This window comes from Chrysemys picta, chromosome 4 (assembly GCF_011386835.1).
Source record: "Chrysemys picta bellii isolate R12L10 chromosome 4, ASM1138683v2, whole genome shotgun sequence".
Classification (NCBI taxonomy): domain Eukaryota; kingdom Metazoa; phylum Chordata; order Testudines; family Emydidae; genus Chrysemys; species Chrysemys picta.
This window is the reverse complement of record NC_088794.1, coordinates 70569217-70587646: the sequence shown is the minus strand read 5'-3', so window position 1 is coordinate 70587646 and position 18430 is coordinate 70569217. Positions and strand designations below refer to the sequence as shown.

Below are 18430 nucleotides of genomic sequence, written 5' to 3'. Positions count from 1 at the left end.
TTTGATTCTGAGCATGAAAGCAAAAGTAAATGACGTTTCTATTTTTATGAATGGCTTTCATATCTGAGACCAGTTACGGAGGGAGGAATCAGAGGAAAAATGTGGTGTTATTAATTAATTTGTTTTGCAATGTTTACAGTGTGCCTTCAGCATATAAACAATACAAGAATTTAAAAACACATATAACAAATCAAGTTAACACAATGTAGAAAAATGTCACTTTGTCAAGCCAAGTCACTCAACCTAAAGGCTGAATGAATAGATGTGTCTTGCAACATCCCTGGGGTGAAATCCTGGCTCCAATGAAGTCAATGGAAAAACTCCCATAGACAGGTTTTCACCCCTGAAGTCTGTCAGATCCAGAGAGAAATAAGTTCCCGAACTGAGGGCCCTTCCTTGAAAGTGTTCTGCTCTCAATCTGTATATTATCTATCTTTCTAAACACCCACATATCCCAGTTACTGTGAGATCCTGGGTGATCTGAATTCCAAGGTTATTGCATCAATAAATTGTTGTTCTTAACCACTGAGGACAGGACAAAAAGTAATTGGTTTAAATTGCAGCAAGGGAGATTTAGTTTAGACATTAGGAAACACTTCCTAACTATAAGGGTAGGTAAGCTATGGAACAAATTACTGAGGGAGGCTGTTGAATTTCCGTCACTGGACGTTGTTAATAACAGGTTAGACAAACGCCTGTCAGGTGTGGTTTAGATAGTACTTAGTCCTGCCTCAGTACAGGGGACTGGACTAGATGACCTATCAAGGTCTTTTCCAGTCTTGCATTTCTATGATTTTATGAAATGAAAGATGCTATGTAAGTTATTCAGGGTCTAAACCATGTGTTTTATAGACTAAAACCAATACTTTAAATTTAGAACCAGTGTAACATTTATTGCATACACTTGTAATCACGGCCAATTAGTCATTATGGAAAGTGCACAGGGAGTGCATCATTGCAGGAAATTAAAAAGGTGGATGAAAATATCATGGGAAAGCTGAGATGAGGATTATATCGCCTCACCACAAGTGAGTTCATAAAAACTAGCTAAGAATGTAAGCAATGCCTATGGAACGAGAGAAAGGAAATGGTTTATGGAAGAGACCAGGTTTGTCTCTGGAGAGACTGCCATGCCATTGCACAGTATCTTAAAAAAAATGGATGAGAAGAATGTTTGATAGGAACATGGGAGCAAATACATAATGCTTCAAAGCCAATCTTGTGGCTCCTCATCTTGTATTTACCTTCCCTTTGTGAGAAATTGACTCTGGAATATCGATGAGATTATTTTGATTATGGGCAAATTATTTAGTGATGACATTATTCTCTTGATAAGATGCTCCTGTGACAAGATATTCTGTAAGGCAATTAACTACTTGGCAGATGATTCTGGAAAGTAAAACTGAGATATTTAGCAGGGACTCTGACAGTGACTGGCCCATGGTTTTCTTTTATTTTACATTTATTTTCCATAACTGTGTAGCTCAGTTTTGGAGGCTGGTTATTCTCTCACTTTCACCAGTTCTTGTTCTCTTCATCCCCCATTGTTTTTACCAATTGACTTTCTGGTTTACACAGGAGCAAGTAGGAGGAGAATCAGGCCCAGTATTTTCTAACTCGTGCTTGTGGTGAGCAAACACTTAAGGCTTCGAAGATATGCCTGCAGGTACACAGAATGCAGCTGTAGTGAGGCAAACATCTCCTGTGTGCCACAGCCCCATTGTGGGGGGATTTACTGCTTTGCAGATGTTGCATACATATCTTGTGGAAGGTGTTTCAGGTTTGCCAAGGTTCACTTTTCGGTGCTTTGTGGCAAAACAGAAATAATGTCCTTAGATTTTCTGTGTCATGGTGGTAAAATATCCATATAACAATGTTTTGACATTTTTGTTCTAAACTAGTGGTATTTTGGTGCACCAGCAGTGCCATGTCCCAGTCACATGGGATCAGCAAGCATGAATCATCACTGTCAAGTCATAGGATGGGATTATGTCTTTGTTTGTTTCATAGACACTTGTGTAGTTTTTATTTATTGCCCATCCCGATCCCCTTCTGCCTAAAGATTTCTCTTTTTGCTTTATTTTATGGATTTTCTTCTTTCTTCCCCCTTTGGAGGACCCATCATATTCATTTCCTCCTTCACTTTCCAGGATTTCCTTTTCTAGTCATTCATTCTTAGATTTTATGATGATTGGCATCTGAGATGTATTCTAGAGATTCAACTTCTAGGCGGTTACTGAGATGGTTTCTGGGAAAGGATTACTCTGGGGGGGTATTGGTATGGTAATAACTGGGAAAGAGCACAATATTAATAGTTCTCCTGCTAGTAATATGTAGCAGAGGCCTTTAGGTGCTATTGTTTGGCACCTGACCCAAAGCCCATCAATGTTAAGGGGAGTTTTAGGCATTCCAGTGGGCTATGGCTCAGGTCTTTAATATATAAGCTGTTCTTTTTTCTTTGGCGATATGAGTTCTAGACCAGCTTTAGGTCACAAATAAAACAGGGTTTGGTGGTTGTCTCCTACTCCCTGGTGGATATTTGCATGCATCATAAAAACCACTGTTACTACATTCAGACTGTTAGCAGTGTCTGCTTATGAGAGGTCAAAGACTGCAATAGCAGAAATGTTGCTGGTAAAGACTGAGGTGTGTTTCCGGAACTAGGGGAAAGAAGCTTCAGCATATGGCTAACATTTTCAAATGTAGATGGTTAAAGTTAGTCATCTAAATTCATACTGACTTAAATTGGAGTTCAGCTCTTCTGAAAATCAGGGAACTTAGGCATATTTTGTCCTGTGTACTTTCCCACACTACTTTCCCACAGTGTATCTGATTCTAGTCATTCCACTGGGACCCTTTACTTTTGTGAATGCTCTACTTGTTAGTATGAAGATGGGGAAGCAGTGTGGCCTAATAGACTCAGAAGACCGGGTCCTATTCATTCTATTCTGGCACTGACCAGCCCAAGTCACCTTGGACAAGTCCCTTAATCTCTCTGTCTCTCAGTTTCCTCATCTGTAGAATGGGGATAATTATTTTGACCTCCTTTGTAAAGCCCTTTGAGATCAATTGATGAAATGTCCTATATAAGAGGTAGGTGCTACTATTAGTATGGATATTTACTCTCCATATTGTAGTCACCGTATGCTTTAACACGTCCTCTCCTCTTCTGTGCATCAATAATAACCCAGTGGCTTTTCTAGGACTGTTTTACACAATCTCCTGTTGATTCTTGCTCCCCTCACTTCAAAGACCTACACTAATTATGCTGCCCCTAAACTAGCAAGCACAGTCAACTTTTCTTATGGATATTATGTCAGTGGTCATTTGTAGTTTAATAGTCAAAAAAGCAAGGACAAAAGAGTCATCCATAGCTTTGTTAGAGGTTGTGATGGGATGTGTACACCATGTAGGCCATGGGGCCCATGTAGACAAGGGGTTAATGGGGCCTGAAAGGCCAGTTTACATACCTGGCCCATCTGCCAGAGAGAGAGAGCCAGCTGTAAAAGATGATGAAGCCGAGCTGGGGAAGGGATGGGTGGTGATTATAAAGCTAGGAAGCGGTGAGGCACCTTTTTTTTTTTTTTTTTAAGCAGAAAGGGGCTGCAGGGGGAGAATGTGTAGTCAGTCTCTGGGGAATAGAAGAGGTCCAGGGAAGCAGCAAGGAGTCTGAGGGAGTAGACCTTGGCTGGGTAGGTATGGGTCTCAGGGCTGGAACCCACAGTAGAGTGAGGGCCTAGTTTCTCCTACCAGCCACCAAGGAAGTTGGGGTGAAACCCTCTGAGGTTAGGGGTGTAAGGACCAGGGAGCACAGAGACAGACAGAAGGCCATTTAACTGTAAGGTTGTTGAACTCTAGTCCACCCCTTCTGGGGTAACAAAGTGTGACCTTGCCGGAGGGCCAGGTTGCGGGAAGGGAGAGCACCCCTGTAAAGGAGTGACCGTCAGCAGGAGGACCATACAGGGAGACAGCTACTGTGCCAGGCTTGGTACAGGGAGGTGCTCCTGCAGTGAGTGAACCCATTTACAGACATTCTAAATGTCAGCTTAGTTGCTTACATTTGAAATATTTATTATTACTTAGGTTTAAATGAGAATATTTTGCAAGTGAACATTTTAAATAAAGACAGGTCAAACTGGACATGTTAGCATCTCTTTGGGGTTTCCCCTGTGCACGTGTGTTTTTTGCCAAAAGAAACACTCTACTGTTCTCTTCTAAACACCCCAATTTTGTTTTATGTCATGTCTCATTCTTAGGCTTTTTATAGTGAATTGAAAGTTAACCTCCTCTGTTGTTGAAAGAGGTTGTTTAAAGAAACATTTTTGGATACACTTTTTATTTTTAAATTTTGTAGTGTGGGAGATCAGCAATGGAAAGGATAATTAAACTGATAAGTAGGGAAGCTTATCTTGATGATCGTAATACGAAAATCAGTGAAATGGTTTATCAGAAATGTACCATTATAGTTTAAATGATTAAATTTGAGCTTGGAAAGAACTTTAAACCTGAGCAAGCATTTTCTAGTTTATTTAGCACAAATGCTATTATATGACACCTCCCTTTTTCACCCTCCAGAGCCGAACAATAACTTTTTGATTAAACAGTTGGCTATTGTATGTTCCAAATTTAATAGCAACAGTCTTCCTACAAAACTTGAATTTTATCTAAATTGCTTTCCTCTTGTTCAGCGATTGTGAACTCCTATAGTATGACAGAGGAGACAGCATGAAAAATCAGAATTTCTCACAAGAAGATTATTTTTGTCAGAAACAGAAAGCTGAAATCTAGATGAATAGTTCAGTTAAACTTGTTACAAAACCTGAAGAAATGTCAAATAATGCATCCTATCTGTAAACACTATTAAAAAACAATCACATAGGTTTTGGCACATTTTCATTGGGAAGAATATAGACAGCTAGTAGAAAGAGAAGCATGTAGAGACAACCTGGGATCCCTTTCCAAAAGGACAGGTTTCAGAGTAGCAGCCGTGTTAGTCTGTATACGCAAAAAGAAGAACAGGAGTACTTGTGGCACCTTAGAGACTAACAAATTTATTAGAGCATAAGCTTTCGTGGACTACAGCCCACTTCTTCGGATGCATATATCCGAAGAAGTGGGCTGTAGTCCACGAAAGCTTATGCTCTAATAAATTTGTTAGTCTCTAAGGTGCCACAAGTACTCATGTTCTTCTTTTTCCAAAAGGAGTTCTTAATCCTTTCAAAGGAACTGAAAACACAGACAAATGCCAGTATTGCAGTCTTACAGCTAGAGACTTATTTAATGACCTGCTATAATCAGCACTTTCTTCATGCTGTTGGGATGCACAAAATAAACAGACCAAACTTTCAAAGTTTGATTTTTGGGTGGCCTATGTTAGGAGCCTAGGGCATGACTTTCAGAAGTGCTGAGTACCTGAAACTCCAGCTGAATTGTGGGTGCTCAGCACCTCTGAAAATGAAGACTATCTCGTTCAAGAATGTGACCTAAGCAACCACCAGCACATTTAAAGAATCTAAAGATATAGATGGATGCAAACAAGGTAAGCTAAAAGTATGTTTACAGGGGAACATGACTGTAATGGAGTGGCAAACCTTAGGCTCAAGCTGAGAGATGTAGGACTCTTTGACGATTCACCCCCTAGCGTCAGATACTAAGACCCTGCACAGAAATGAACAGCTTCATCAGACTCTCCCTGGCAGCCACACCTGGTGGGGCCAATTATCTCCAACCCAGGAGTATAGTGGGATCTGAGTGCCTCTTTGAGGAAACTAGGGATTGAGACGTAAGGGTCATTCAGCTCACAACTCTAGATGCAGCAAAACACAAGCTAAAGTTGGTTTGTTCTTATTAAAGTTAATAGTAAAGAAACCTCAGGAATCAGGTAAACCTAGTTCATATCAAGCATGGATGTACTGTTTTAAGAGCAATGCTGGAATATTTAATAATGCTGCTTATGTTTAATAATGTCAGGTATTTTAGATTCAAAAGAAGTTAATTGATTTGGGGGTTTTCTAATTGAAGTATTACCGTATTGGATTTACAGTATAACCCATTTATCAGAGTCCCGCTTAATCACAACTCTTGGTTAATCCAAGTTTGCTTGCATCTGCTGCATTAATATGAACAAAGTAGTGTTTCTGGTGCAACCAGGTAATCTGGAATTCCCCAAAGTGTGTGTGTGTGTTTTTTCTCCCTAGAACTTGCTGACTTTAGCTTATTATTGCTGCATGTTGTTTATGAGAAGTTTCCTCCTGCAATGGAGATTATCATATTTGTTAGAAAGGAAGGATACTCTAGTGGTTAGGGAAATAGCCTAGTACTTGGGAGATCTGGGTTTAAATCCCTGCTCTGCCACAGACTTCTTACGTGAGTCACTTATGTTATGTCTACCCTGCAGTGTAAGCTCTGGGGTCAGTGGGATCCCGCAGGCTGAGTGTTTGTAAGCCTGAGCTTGAGTGTTCACACTGAATATTGACTTTAGGTTTAGAATTGCTGGACCTTGGTCTCTCACACACGCTCTGGTGTCTACACTACATTATGCAGACCTGAGTCAAACCAGCCTTTCGCAGGTTTCCTAGCCCCTTCCCCAGCTCCATCTGCTCTAGCCCTTTGTTCATGATTCATTGTGGGAAAACTTCCTTATCCATCTTGTGGCAATTGACAGGAAGTTGTCACATCCTGCCAAGAAATGTTTGGGTCTGTACATTTCCAGCAACTGGAGCCATTGACATGTAAAAGTCACCATTTGAAGAACTTGTCCTGCTTGGGCTGCACTGCAAGAGTTCATGGTGACAATGTTTTCTGCCAGTGGGGTGTCTACCTTCAAGGACAGGACAGGCCACTATTACCACCAAATAACATTGTCATAAACTGAGTAACTGCCCCCATTATTATTCTACCCCCTTTTGCCTTGGTTTATGAAACCATATCCTGATCTGGCGAAAGGAAGTTTAATTACACTCTTATTGGGTGTAGAATTGGGTGTGGATTAAATGTGCATTTGGCAGACTGAAATCCTGCTGGCACTGTTTACCGTTTGGATTCCATTGTCATCAATGCTGTCCACATTATTATGCCTTGCTGTGCACTTTACAATCTTTGTGAATTCAAAGGCGAGCCATTTGCCCATGGATGGACTTATGACAGTAATGCAGGGGTCTGCAGCCTTCAGCACGTGGCCCATCAGGGTAGTCTGCTGCAGGCCGTGAGACATTTTGTTTATGTTGCCTATCCACAGGCATGGCCCCCTGCCGCTCTCAGTGGCTGCGGTTCACCGTTCCCGGCCTTTAGCAGGATGTACATGGGAAACGGAAATCAGGGATGCTTAGTGCGCTTGCAATGGAAGAGGGAGAATAGTATGTTTATGGATCTATTTGTGCAGCAGTTTTTACAGTAAATGAAGTATTCGTGCTGTATGCTATGAATGGGGGTGTGTGATTGTCGTGAACCGTTAATTGTGGATGAGTTGATTGCCTATGCAGTGTGGTGGGGGATGGTGGTTTGTGTGATATGGATTGTGGGGTTTTATTATGGATTGATTTGAATAGATGTATTGAGAAATTGTGTTTGGATGCAGCTTCCCAATTGTGTCTTTTCATGTCTTTATTTTTATTCTTCAAAATACACATTATATGATGTGATGCAATGATGGTAATAGACTCCTTAAATAAAACAAAAGCCTTTGTGAGTATGGCAGTGTTACAAAAAACACTATTAAAGCATTTTCAGGCGGGCCAGCTGCTTATAGAACATCAAAACACCAGTAATAAACCAACACCCAAACCAGTAATAAAATAAAGTGCATAACACAAATGTTGATTAGTACAAAACATTGGAAACCAGTGCTAACAAGTTGCCAACATTTGTGTGTCCCTTGGACCCCTTCCCACCTTCTTCCTCTTTCTAGCATGTTTAGCATACTCTTGGTGCTGCTGCATAGGGGTGGACGACTGCTGGGGGTACATTTACCCTGTCGAACTAGTGTTCAGTCCCGCTTGCATGGGCCACCCAACCATGATTTTGTCTAATGCATTCCTGGTCTGCAAGACATGATATTGTGGAGGGGACTCAGGATGTGGTGCCGGTGGAGCAGGAGTCTGAATTCTTGTGGTCATTAGCACAAGCAGCCTCTCAAACAGGTCTTTTTGCTGAGCTCTGTCGTCCTCCCTCAACCAATATTCCTACTCCAGAAACTGTGCTGCAAGTCTCTCCTCACATGCTGCAGTTCTCTCCTGGTGCTCTGCTGCCCATCTGTGCCTTTCCACTTGCCATGAATCTTTTCCCTTTCATATTGTACCTGCTTTTGTTGGCTCTGTCCAGGAGGTCTACCATAAGTTCATCATGCAAATGCTTCGTCTTTGACCAGTCCATAACAGTTCAAAATCCCAGGATCCTGCTGGAGTCTGGCTGGGGTGCTGAGGTGAAAGGGCCTGAAAGCAGAGGGCCTCAAACAGTACATTTATTGTCTCAGTACTTCAAAAAAATGTTCGGAGCATCCTCAGAAAAAAGTGCCTGTGGAATCTCAAGGTCAAAAAAATGATACTTTGTAAAACTCAGGTTCAATATAGATTTAGAGGAATGCTTCCATTCCCAGAAGCTTCATGGGCCCAACCGAGTTAATCAGAGTGAAAAGAGTATGCACAATAGTAAGCTGAAACATACATGTGCAATATGTTTAAAAATTGTAGACCATTGTAGGCAGGGGAGGAGAGGTTGCTATGGTTTACTACCTAATGTGACTCAGTTCTTTCAGGCATTCTGCATTCTGGAGGACATAACAATCCTGGAGGTTCCTGAATGGCAGAGATATTCTATTCCAAGCTACCGGTGGCAAGCCGCACATGCATGTCACAGAGGTTTTCAAGTATATGGGGACTGAGCAACACATGAGTGGAGTGGGCAGGTGTCCTATAGAGGAGGGCCTGGAAAATATGCCCTTCTCTGAAATGTGACTACCTTTCTGGAGTTCCTAGTATGGAAAAAGTTTGCAGCTTCTCAGCACTCTGGGTTGGGTCAAAATTCACAGGGGAATCAACGGGATGCTGTGCTAGTGTCCACCTGGATTACTGACTCCCTACAGCATATGATACAGCCTGCTGACTACATCTACCTGTGGACTATATACAAAAACACATGATAATATGAACTCTCAAAGAACTGCATAGACAGATACCCTGGCACACTGGACTGCATACAACCCCCTGTTGTATTTAAGACATTGATTTTTGTCATCCAGGCTCTACGTTTCCCCTCACCCCTGTACAGTTTGTTTACAGTTGGCTCGTAATGCTGTGGCATGGGTGAGTTCTCCAGTGTGGTGTGCTAAAAGGGAAGCCAATATATGGTTCTTATTTTGAACACCCCTGTATATATTTGTAAGAAAATGTGAGCAGCTTGTAAAAAAAAAAAATGTTGAGTGCTCATTCAACTATTTGTGCTTCCTGGTCTTCATTTTGAATTCTAGTTTGTAGTGGGGTGATGTCAAGTTGCTGGTGTGCATTTCTCTATTATTGGATATACACTGCTACTCATAGTTTGTAATAAAAATTGCATTGGGTCATAAAGTGGAAATCCCTCCCATTTGTATATTAATAACAACAGACCTGGAGCCAAACACTTACCTACTTCTGTGTCTTCTTTTTCTGCTGTTGGTTTCAACTTCCATGAGGCTGCTTCTCTGGAGGGTCACCACATAACTCCTACAGCTATGGACCCACGATGTGCTGCAGCTGCTCTGGTGCAAAGCTTCCTTGGGGACTGGTGTGAGCACCATAGTCACTTTGCTAGCCTGATCTGGCACCTGTTGGCTCCCCGTTTTGTGCTATACTAGATTCAGGGATCAGAAGGTCACCATCCTGCTGACCAGGCTATTGTGAACTGCTGTGGGCTCAGGGCTTGGTGTAGTACACAGCACCTGGTCAAAGTCCTCGTAAAAGAGGCAGGATGACAGAAAGTTCCCAGAGGTACAGTTTGCATTCCTGGCTTTCTGTTAGTTACTCTTGAGCTGCTTGATCTGCTCTCTTCACTGGCACCAGTCCATTGAATCCCCCAGACTGTCAACTTATCTGCTATTTCTTGGTACATGTGGTCATTTCTGATACTCTTACTGAAGTTGAACATGTTGCTCACCTTGCACCACAGATTTACCAGAATCTGACTGTGGTCCTGTGACCACATAGCCGTGTGCTTGGCAAAGGACTTCTTCCTGTAGGTAGCCGAAGCTAATGCAGGTTCACTCTGGAGCTCAGCAATCCATAATTAAATGGAAGAATTAAAAGCTGAGCAGCTGTATTTGAACCAGACACTTTCTTCAGTTTTCTGCAAGTTGATTGGCTAGTCTTGGGATAGAAAGGATATGAACAGTGGCCCATGGGATTGTGAGATACTCTCTGGACATGAATCTGAGGGACCCGGGACCAAGCTCTGTCCATGCTGTAAAATGATGCACTATGGAGCCAAATCCCACTGGGACTATGGCTTAAACCCCTCTTGTTGGGTCCAGAGGACTTGCTGGCCTGAGTCCGATAGGGGTGTGTGTGTGTGTGTGTGTGTATATATATATATATGTGTGTGTGTGTATATATATATATGTGTGTGTGTGTATATATATATATATGTGTGTGTGTGTATATATATACATATGTGTGTGTGTGTATATATATACACACATACACACACACACACATACAGAAGGGGGACTTGGGCTTGAGTCTAAGCCTGGGCATACACTACAGTGTAGACATACCCTCTGACTCAGTTCCCCATCTGTAGAATGGTGATAAAAATACTTCCGTACCTCACAGGGCATTGGGAGGAAAAATACATTAAATATGATGAGGTAATGGAGGCTATGTAAGTACCTAATATAAATTATTATGGAGTGTGTTCATGTATGATGGGAAGTGTGTATGTACTTATGGTGTTTTATGAACATTTTACAATTATTCCCCTGATAGATCTTATAATTTTAAAAGCAAAGTTTTCTGTATTATTCTATTCCTTGTGTCATGATGGCTATTTGAGATGCTTGCTTGTAAAATATGTTATTTGATTTGCATACCTTTCTTTGGTGAGCTGGAATGTGCAGCTAATGTAGATATATTTTTTGTATGGGTATTATATACTTTAATCATTTGACAGAAAATAGAACAATGATGGAGTGAGAGAAAACACAAAAAGGGGAAGAGAAACAACTTAACATAGAAGGGAACTGGGAGGGAGAGACCAAGAAAAGCAGGGAAAAGGAAGAGGAGATAACCAGAGTGTAGAACAAGGGAGAGACATGCAAGGAATTTGTAAAGGTTTTTTTGAACTAGTTGGGGGCAGCCCACTGTTTCATGACTAGATCACTCCTTCTACCAGAAAATCCATGTGTGTGTGTGTGTGTGGGGGGGGGGGGGGGCGGAAGTGGAGCAGGGTTTGCTCTCCTGAGAAGTAGGGTACTTAGCCTCTCCCCCTCAATAACGAAAAGCATGGAAGGTCATTTTAGAGCTGCACAGATCTCAATGGATTTGCATGAGACATGTGGTCATCAGCACAAAGCCCTATGTCTTTGCACTGGCTTGAGAGCCCCTTGCCCCCAAGTCCTCCTCCAGGGCTTCCCCCATTAGCAAATGCCATTCATAACTTTCTTAAGGGGCTGCGGGAGGCAGGCTTTAGTCTCAATGAAGTCTTCCTTTTCTGGTAGTGCTACAGAACTCTGGCAGTGCTCTCATGATTAAGGCATGAAACTGGAAGACAGAAGATCTGATGTAGGGGACAAGTCAGTTAGCCTTACTGTGCTGCTGTTCCCTGGGGATCTACAGGGTTGTGAGGCTTCATTCATTAATATTTGTAAAGTCCTTTGATTTAACCTTCATTAAATCCTCGGATTATTAATCCTCCACTGTATTATTATGAAGAATCAATTCCTTCTTATTCATTGATACAAAAGCTTCTTTTTGATACTGGTTTTAGTTTTTGTTCATGTGGATACTTATCCTGTTATCAAAGGCATCTAGTTTGTCTACCTGTTGAGCTTTGCATTATTATTATTATTTTGTTGGCTGTGTGCTGTTTTAGTCTTGGATTTAGTTCTTACATGTTGACAGTGTATTGTATGCAGTATGATATTCCTCATGGTCTGCTATAGTCTGTTTCTTTCTTTAGGAATACAGATATGAGTTTTAATCTTTTAATTTGCCAAGAATGTAGCCTATGTTTTGTTGTAGTGATAGGCTGTGCAGTTTTGCAATGGCCTTTTCATGTTTTGCTGATTTAAGCAATATGTGGTAATAAGGTTTGTTCACATAATCAGTGAATAAGATATCATCCAAACACCCTTTTTGTAAAAATTAAGCCCACATGGATCAATTTCTACAGTTGACACCTGCACATTAATTATAAATAGATTTAATGGTCAGATCTAGAAAAAATATATTTCATATCTGCCATGGAGCCTACACACACGAAGATCTTCCTAGACATCAAAAGCTTTATGGAAGAAGGCACAAAGCCCTTTATTTTTAATCTGAGTGGTCGCCTGAGGGAGAAGCTAGATGCTCGAGAAATGCAATTAGAATGGAACAATGCACAGAGAAAAATGAAGTCTATTACCACAGACCATATACCATATGAATGGGACCTTCTGGAAGGACACTGGAAGATAGTCATTATAGCTTTCCCCCACAAAGGACAAAAACCTTTGTTATCTCCTCAGGAAAGCCAAAGATAAACCACTTTGGCCTGTATCTCATTTGTCTTCCTTATATTCTGTTATTGACCTACAGTATAATGCATGTCGATTTGTATGCTTTACATTGAAAAATTCATTCTTCTTATATAATTGAAGACAGATTTCATGGAGTCCCTTTAGAGCATGTTACCAGGCCAGGTAAATAAAAATCCAATATTCTCTCATAAGTAGTGTTGTAGAAGCCACCGTATTGCTTTGTTTAAAACATTGGGGCTTTGTCTGTTAACAGAAAATGGAGTTCTTCATGGAATATTGACTAGTATTTTACAAAGACTAGACACTTTCCAGAGAGGATGTTATTAACCCAAGTCATGAATAAAGATGTGCTATATATCTAAAGAGAAATTCCTAATGTAATTGTGTAATTCAGTGACTCGCTTTCTCAAGGAGCATGTCAATTACTCTGTGCCTTGTTCAGCCTTTTAAAGCAGTTTTGCATTTGAGTAGATGTTTAATTTTGCATGTGTTTATAGCAGAAAGGAGATGCTTACATTTTAAAATATTGATAGAGATAATACGTGCAAAATTCCTATAATTCCCAAAACATGGTTTGGAAGAATACCGCCTTGTTTTGCTGTCCAAACAAGTAAAATAGCTCAGCATGAGAATTTTACAGATAGGATAGGTAATTACCTAGCAAAAACAAAAATATCCCAGAGCTCTGAATCTAACTTTGAATGCCTTTTTTGTACTGCAGCATGTTAAGAAATGTGATGAATTAGGGTTGATTGTAATTACCATAAACTTAAGCAATTAACTCACGGAATTATTTGAAGAACTCTCTTGAACTCTCTGCTCATGTTCTTAAGTTGTCAAGTTTCAATGTAACTATTTTCTTATTTCTGAAAAATACAAAGTTTTTTTCCTTTCTGTGGCTTTTTAGACAGATTATTCTCCCATTATTCTGGCAAGCTGTTTCCTCCTCCTCCTTAGGATAAACAAATGTGCAAGGAGTACGTGTTTTTATTTTTGACTGCATTCATGTTGATGTTTAAATTTAGCAATGCTTTTGCTAAAGTTCTTCAAAATTCAGATCATTTTGGAGCTCAGGAAAATAAAAATCAATGATTACATTAGTTGAGCCTGAGCTTGAACAGATTGGAAAATTAGTGAAAGTGTAAATTGAAGGATAACTGTGTAGTGAGTTGTTGATGGACTTGTATTTTATATTGGAAACTGCTCACATTCATTTTAAAGCTACGGCTACAATGCTAATGTGGGAGAGAGGAAGAAAAAAAAACCCTTTCATCCATTTCCTATTAAACATACAGATACATTACAAGTGAAAGAACTTGACATGTTCAGAGCCTATTCAATTGACTGGCTTGTTGGTTATGGAACACTATGAGTTAGAGAGTAATGGAAATATATTTCATCATCTTCCTTAGCCTCCCTATAGTACCACACTTGTTCTGATATAAGGCAGAGGGTCTGTGCCTCCTAGCTGTATAGAGTGGTACTATAGCTAGTGGTCAAAGCAAAGGGAAGGGGAGTCCAGAGTCTTCTGCTGAATTCCTGGCTCTGCTGCTGGCACTTAACCTCTCCATGCTTGAGTTTTCCATATTGTAAAATGATGATAATATTTTACTCACTATTTTAAAGTGTTTTGAGAGCCTGAATAAAAGGTGTTATATAAACTGTCAAGGATTATTATTAATATTATTCATTACACTTTAGCAAAAAAAAATTAATTGGTACTATATATGGGTGTTTAATCATAGAGACTTCTTTAAGCCAAACTTTATATCATTTCTTTTTTCATAGATTTTTTTATTAGACTTTTCAGTGGAAAAAAAAGACTTGTTCCAACTAATGACATTTTCTTCCACAGGATTTATGAACGTGTCATAGATCCTCCAGAAATGAATCTAACGCCAGGAAGCAGTTTATGGCTGGGACAGCGGAACAGGAAACATGGTTTTTTTAAGGTAAGCAGATACACAGTAGCAAATGTAGGGCACTGACCTCACATTCATTACCTTGCACACCCCCTTCATAGGAATTTCAGTAGGGATTATAGGTATCTGAGGAACACAGGTATGGGTCCAACTTGTCACAAAAGGGCCTGATTCTGCAAGGTGTGGACTGTGCTCTCAACTCCAATTGATTCCACTGTGCCTTAGGAGGTATTCCTTGTCCTCCTGCAGTGCATTGTCCTGGATCACTTGTGACTGGAATGAGATTGTGGAACATAGTTTTAGGAACCCAACCAAGAGTCACTATCTTAAAAACTTTCAGAATAATTTTTACAATGGTCTGGGTGACTAAGCGATTCATCTCCTAATATTCATAGACCAGTGGGAGCTGGACTTCTTCTCTATTGCATCTAGATTAGCTTCTCACTGTTATTGATGGACTCCATAGTTTCCATCCTTCACAGTTTAGGTCCCATTTGACTTCCATCAGGTAAAAGTCCTCTGTGGGCCTGACACTATTGCAATTGTGCACAGTGCATGTGCCCTGCTGAAAGGCCCAAGAGAGTTAACTTCTTTCCTTAGTGAACTTCCCCTCATTTTGATCTCTTTTCCACATGTCAGAGGGAGCTGTATCCCTTACCAGTGATCAACTAGTTCTGATTTTCTAGGCAGTGGATTTGATCCATGAGCTATAGTTTGTGCTTCATGGCTTTGAGGATCACAGTGGCACAGAGCATGAATCCTGGTAGTAGGGAGCCATACTATACTATCTCCCCCCTGTAGGCTCATGCACATTGCATACTATGGTCTCATATTTGAATAGCGACAGACACTGCTCTGACTGCCATTTACATATAATGAACACACAGGTCCTGGAAAGCTGACAACCAGTTGAAAATGGTTCAGGGCGATTAGGTCAGGCTTTTGGGATGCACAAGTGGGTCTGGAAATGGATGTTGGAGATGCTCCTTGTGTAGGAGAGTGAAGATATCGAAACTCCCCCTTCAAAATTTTCCTTTGGTAACCAACAATAAGTGTGTGCCCTATGGGTCATCCTCACTGCCATAGCCGACAGAGCGCATGCCTGCTGGTTGCTCTGATCGGCTTGCCCATTTCTGGTTGTGAGACACCCCAAGCCATCCGCATGGACTAGACCAATGTAGGGATGGAGACCAAAAAATGCATAGGGAAGGCGCAATTAATGTTGTCTTGGAGGCAAATGTCCTAAGACTTGGGAACCCTATTTCCCTTTTTGTTTCTCGCTTCTGTTCCCTTTACCCCTGGCAAGCCTTGCTGGCATTATGGTCCAGGCTGAGTTGTTGTAAAACTTAAAAATTAATACTCTGCGTCGTAGGCAAAGTTATAGCTAAAGCTGACCAACTGTCATATCTAATTTTGTGTCCAGTGGATCCACAGGTATTGCAATGGATCTGTTGCTGATTAAAGAGCATGGAGTTTAGTCGGTGGATGATATACAGCTAAACTCCTGATAATAAGTACCTTGTATCTTGGATAACAGAACACAGTCTAAGGATTCATTCACACCAAAACAGCATCCATTTGATAAAATAGTCCATAGGATAGTGGTGTGCTTATTTACGTCCTCTTGAGACTAGCATAGCTTTCCATTATCAGGATGGTTGACCACCAGTTCAGTTTCCTTTTGAAGCATTCATTATTTAAATTGATGTTGCAGTTACTAGTTTTTGAAGGACATCCCCTCTCTCAACTTTGTAGATTTTTTTCAGCAAGCCAAACGAAATATCAAATGCAGTATTGCTTAAATAGTGTAATTGGTGTGGCAACTCTAACTGTTTTACGTGTATGTGTGTGTGTATGCATATGTGTATGCATGCACTACCTCCATCACTGTTTTGCTTTTATATTTAAGTTAAGGTCCAAGAATTGCATTTACATGGACTTCATTTCTTGTTGTAACAGCTGAACTGTCACTGTGGAGTGAAATTAACGGCATGATTTTATTCTACAGCTGTTGTTTTTTTACCTCAGCTGCTTCCCATAATTCCACAGATGGTAAACATATGTTTAGAGCTGCATAGAAAAAAGTAAATTATATTGGATTCACCCATCTTTAATTCTTATTTTATGCAGACAGCCAGATTCTAGGAACTCTGGGATACTATACATTTGTAAATTAATATTTCTACGCATTAACACTTTGGAAACAGCAGGGTAGCTAATGATATGCTAATGAGCTGCCAGTTTTTATTGATCATAATGAAAGTCGACAAGTGCCTTTCTTTGCTTTTATGTTTGCTTGAATATTTTACTAACTGTCTGCAGGGCAGAAATGCGTAATTGGTTGAATTTTTTTAATCCTGCTTGTGAGTTTCAGAAGTTTTAAGGTTTTTTTTGTTTGTTTGTTTTGGTTACCCATTGCAAAAGCTTGGAATTTTGCCAGTTTATGAACAGTACGCATCTCCATCCATATATTTTCATGCTCAGTAGGATCTCCCTTCCCTTTTCAAAGCAATTTGTTTCAGCTTTTTAACGCATAAAATATATAACTATTTTCCTCATTGTAAACAGAGATCTTCAGGGAAATACGAGCGGTAAAAAGAATTAGCATTTTTTGTATGTGTGGTGGAGCTGTGCTAGTATTTGTATGTGAAAGAATTGGGTATTGTTCTGAGCTTTAGCCTAATCATAGTTATTCCAAAAATATTAGAATTTTAATGGTGTAATGTACTATTCATTTTGCTCCTCCTTCTTCTGCCCCTTTTTAAGAAATTAGAAGCTTTCTTAAATGAATGTCATTAATGTCTGTTTTAGGTGAGGAGTCTCCTGTTGTTCCTCATGCACCTTTATGGAAGTGTCATGTAAGGATCTAAGTCACAATTGGCCAGATTCTGATCCTTTTATTTACACTGAGTGACTTCTTACTCCACAAGTAGTCCCATTTGAGTTTGTGGGACTATTGGTAGAGTGAAGGCCTGCTCAGCATAAGAGAGGATCAGAATTTGGCCCTTTATATAAACATGTAACAATATGTAACTTACCATGTACAAATAGCTCAGAGCTCTGCCCTTCCAATACCCCAGTTCTGCAAAGTGCTGAATGACTTCAGCTCTCATTCAGGTCAGTGGAATTTAAGGGTGCTCACCCTCTCACAGGAAGTGCCCTGCCCCTTCCAGGATATTGGCCTGAGGTAGACAGTGGAGCGAGCTAATAACAGAGACAAGATGTTGTTTTTGTTTCTCTACAAGAGGAAGCGCATGAATTATTTCTTCTGAAAAACAAGGATAGCATTTGTTGACCATTCAGGTTTTTTCAGTGTACCCCAGTAGCAAGATCATCTCTGTGTGTTGGAGTTGATACTGGAGTCAGGTTAAGAAACAAAACTGAAGGGAACCTGAGGAAGAATCTTTTCAGTAGCAGGCCCAAAACTTTCAAACACCCTCCCCAGAGGAGACCAGGTAGAATTTTACCCTTGCTAACTTCAGACCATGCTGAAAACTTCACCTCTTCAATAATTTATATAACCCTCATGCAGTGCCCAGATACAATGTTGAATAGGAGCTTTGGAAATATATATTGATTCATAAATGAATAGAATGCACTTATGTGGCAGCACACCTGCACAAGATGTTTTACATATAAAAAGCCAAGGTTCCCGCTCCAAAGACCATATAATCTAAATCAAATAAATATGATACAGAGGGCAACAGTTCGGGCACAGGAAAATGATGTGTGTTACCATAGGAAGGCTTTGTGAAAGAAGTGGGTTTTAAAAAGTGAGAATAGCAGTATGAAATCAAGT

The 18430-nt window shown here is 40.3% G+C and overlaps 1 protein-coding gene across 10 annotated transcripts in view; it reads left to right on the top strand.

The window, feature by feature from the left end:
• The window catches only part of NELL1 (neural EGFL like 1), a 435745-nt gene that overhangs the window by 66358 nt on the left and 350957 nt on the right, over window positions 1–18430 (top strand). For all 10 annotated transcript variants that reach the window (XM_065592563.1, XM_065592572.1, XM_065592571.1 and 7 more), the window contains exon 5: window positions 14565–14661. In XM_065592563.1, the coding sequence (XP_065448635.1) occupies window positions 14565–14661 (97 nt within the window). The remainder of the gene's footprint in view (window positions 1–14564; window positions 14662–18430) is intronic.